Here is a 2,525-nt window from a genome sequence, read left to right as displayed (position 1 = left end):
TGACTTCTTGTCACTTCTATCCTCATTTGATCTCAAACAGGTCTCCACCCCTCCTATACACAAAGTGGGCAATACTCATGATCTGATTTTGAGTCGGATCTGTTCCAGAGCAAATCTGATTGTCACCCCCCTACATCTGTCTGACCACTTCTTCATTCAACTCACGATCACCTTACCGGAATATCCTCATGTTCCTCTGCAACTGGTCTCCTTCCCAATGGGGTCTTGGCTACTATGCCTTTTCATAATGACTTCTCCTCACTCCCTGTCAATAAGGCTACAGACACACTCTGTTCTTCACTTGTCTCCTCTCTTAACCATCTATGCCCTCAAACATCCAAACTTGTTCACAAACCCCCCCCAGTCCATGGCTCACTGAAGTCATCAGAGAGCTAAGGGTGAAACTCAGAGTGGCAGAGAGAAAATGGCGTAAATCCAGAGAGCCCACTGACCTCAGTGATTATCAGAGACTCCTAGCATCATTCTCCTCCAATTTAACAACTGCTAAGACCACTTACTTTCAGAAAAAGATCTGTGGTCCCACAGATGCTTGGAAAATGTTCTCTGCTTTTAACTCACTCCACAATCCACCTCCTCCTCCACCCTCCACCCTCCCCCCTTTTACTGATAAGGTCTCTTCTATCAGTAACCAGTTTTCTGACCCTGGCCATCTCAGTCTGCAACTGCCAGCTAACAGGGCCGCACTCTCCTCATTCTCCCCTCTGACCAAGGAGGAAGTCTCCAAACTTTGGCTGGACTCTCGACCCACTACCTGTCCACTGGACCCGCTACCATCCAACCTTCTACAGACCATTTCCCCCACACTTAACCCCACAGTCACACACATCATCATCGCCTCACTTACAACGGGTGTGTTCGACACCACATTTAAGCAAGCTTGGGTCACCCCGCTGCTCAAAAAACCTACACTCAACCCAGCCCAGGTTGAAAACTACAGACCAGTTTCACTCCTGCCCTTCCTATAAAAAATGCTCTGATTTCCTTTCTGAGAATAACCTGTATGAGCCGAATCAGTCTGGCTTTAAGTGGGGGCACTCTACCGAGACTGCCCTCCTGTCACTAATGGAATCGCAATATTCAGCTGGAGCTGCTGGTCAGTCCTCAGCTCTATTGCTGCTAGATCTGTCAGGTGCCTTTGACGTGATTAACCACCGAATCCTCCTCTCCACACTCACTAAGCTTGGTGTTTCCAGAACTGCCCTTTGTTGGTTCATGTCCTACCTTTTAGGGAGATATTTTACAGTACTTTGGAGGGTAGAAGTGTCCAAACAGCACAGTTTATCCACATGGGTTCCTCAAGGGTCAGTGCTCGGTCCCCTTCTCTTCTCAGTAGTACACCACCTCACTTGGTGCCATATTCCGCTCCCCTGATTTCTCATACTATTGCTGTGCTGTTGATACCCAGCTCTTCCTGTCGTTCCTGCCAGAAGACCACACAGTCTTGGCTTGGATCTCGTCATGCCTTGCCAATATATCGGCATGGATAAAAGAACGCCATATTTGACTTAACCTCTCTAAGACCAACCTATTACTGAGTTGTTAAAACTTTGAAACGGCGTTAAATTTAATTAAGAGTGCATAATGACTTGTTTAGGACTTAAAACTCAAAAGTTTAGGACTTGGGTCTTGACTTGGGACTTGACTACCAAGAATTGAGACTTACTTGTAACTTAAAAAACAATGACTTGGTCTGGCCTCTGGTAACAATGTATAGTGTTTAGTTAATGTGCTGGTAACCTGCTGATATCAAAATGCTTCACAAGGTTTTAAATCATCTCCTCTCATTTCTCCACACAGGAGACCTCCCCTTCCCCACACAGGACTGGTCCAAGCCCGCCGCCGAGGTCAAGAGTTGGGACGATTGGCTTCCCATGCAGGGCGACCTCACACCGCGCCTGCATGCCGTCATATCGGGGAAAAACATGGCAGACCTGTGGAAGAATGCCAGCAGGCCACGCCCGGAGGACTCCGACCTGCAAGAGTCCGTGTGGCGCATTCAGAGCGAGTTCCTCTCCCGTGTCCTCACTGTTGGTATGGCCCTGCAGCACTTTGGCTTGGACCCGTATGCCAGACCCCTCACCATCCATCTGGCAGGGGCCTCGCACAGCGAGACTATGGGAGCCCGGCTGACGGACTATGACGAGCTGAACCGCATGTTCCCTAGCCACCAGGGCCTGGAGGTGGTGATGGTGGGACCAGAGGTGGTGGAGGGCCCCATCATGAGGCCTCCTCTCAGAGCCTTTGGCCCAAAGACGAGGGTCTACATTAGCGCCTACAAGGGCCTCTACCACCAGTTCTGGGAGGAGCTGGTGGAGACGGGGGAGGCAGCGAAGCCGGATCTGGTGGTCGGCTTTCATCCCGGTATGTATGTATGTATGTATGTATGTATGTATGTATGTATGTATGTATGTATGTATGTATGTATGTATGTATGTATGTATGAAACTAACGTTGAGCGATAAGGGAAAAAAATCATTATCATGATAATTTTGGGAATTTTACAC

The 2,525-nt window shown here is 48.8% G+C and overlaps 1 protein-coding gene across 1 annotated transcript in view; it reads left to right on the top strand.

Moving 5' to 3' along the window:
• Positions 1-2,525, top strand: part of LOC130127908 (putative protein MSS51 homolog, mitochondrial) — a 32,098-nt gene that overhangs the window by 19,543 nt on the left and 10,030 nt on the right. Inside the window, exon 4 of the mRNA XM_056297620.1 lies at positions 1,766-2,382. Within this exon, the coding sequence (XP_056153595.1) occupies positions 1,766-2,382 (617 nt within the window). The remainder of the gene's footprint in view (positions 1-1,765; positions 2,383-2,525) is intronic.

Source organism: Lampris incognitus, chromosome 17 (assembly GCF_029633865.1).
Source record: "Lampris incognitus isolate fLamInc1 chromosome 17, fLamInc1.hap2, whole genome shotgun sequence".
Taxonomy (NCBI): Eukaryota; Metazoa; Chordata; class Actinopteri; order Lampriformes; family Lampridae; genus Lampris; species Lampris incognitus.
The sequence above is the reverse complement of the archived record's forward strand: the minus strand, read 5'-3'. Positions and strand labels throughout refer to the sequence as shown.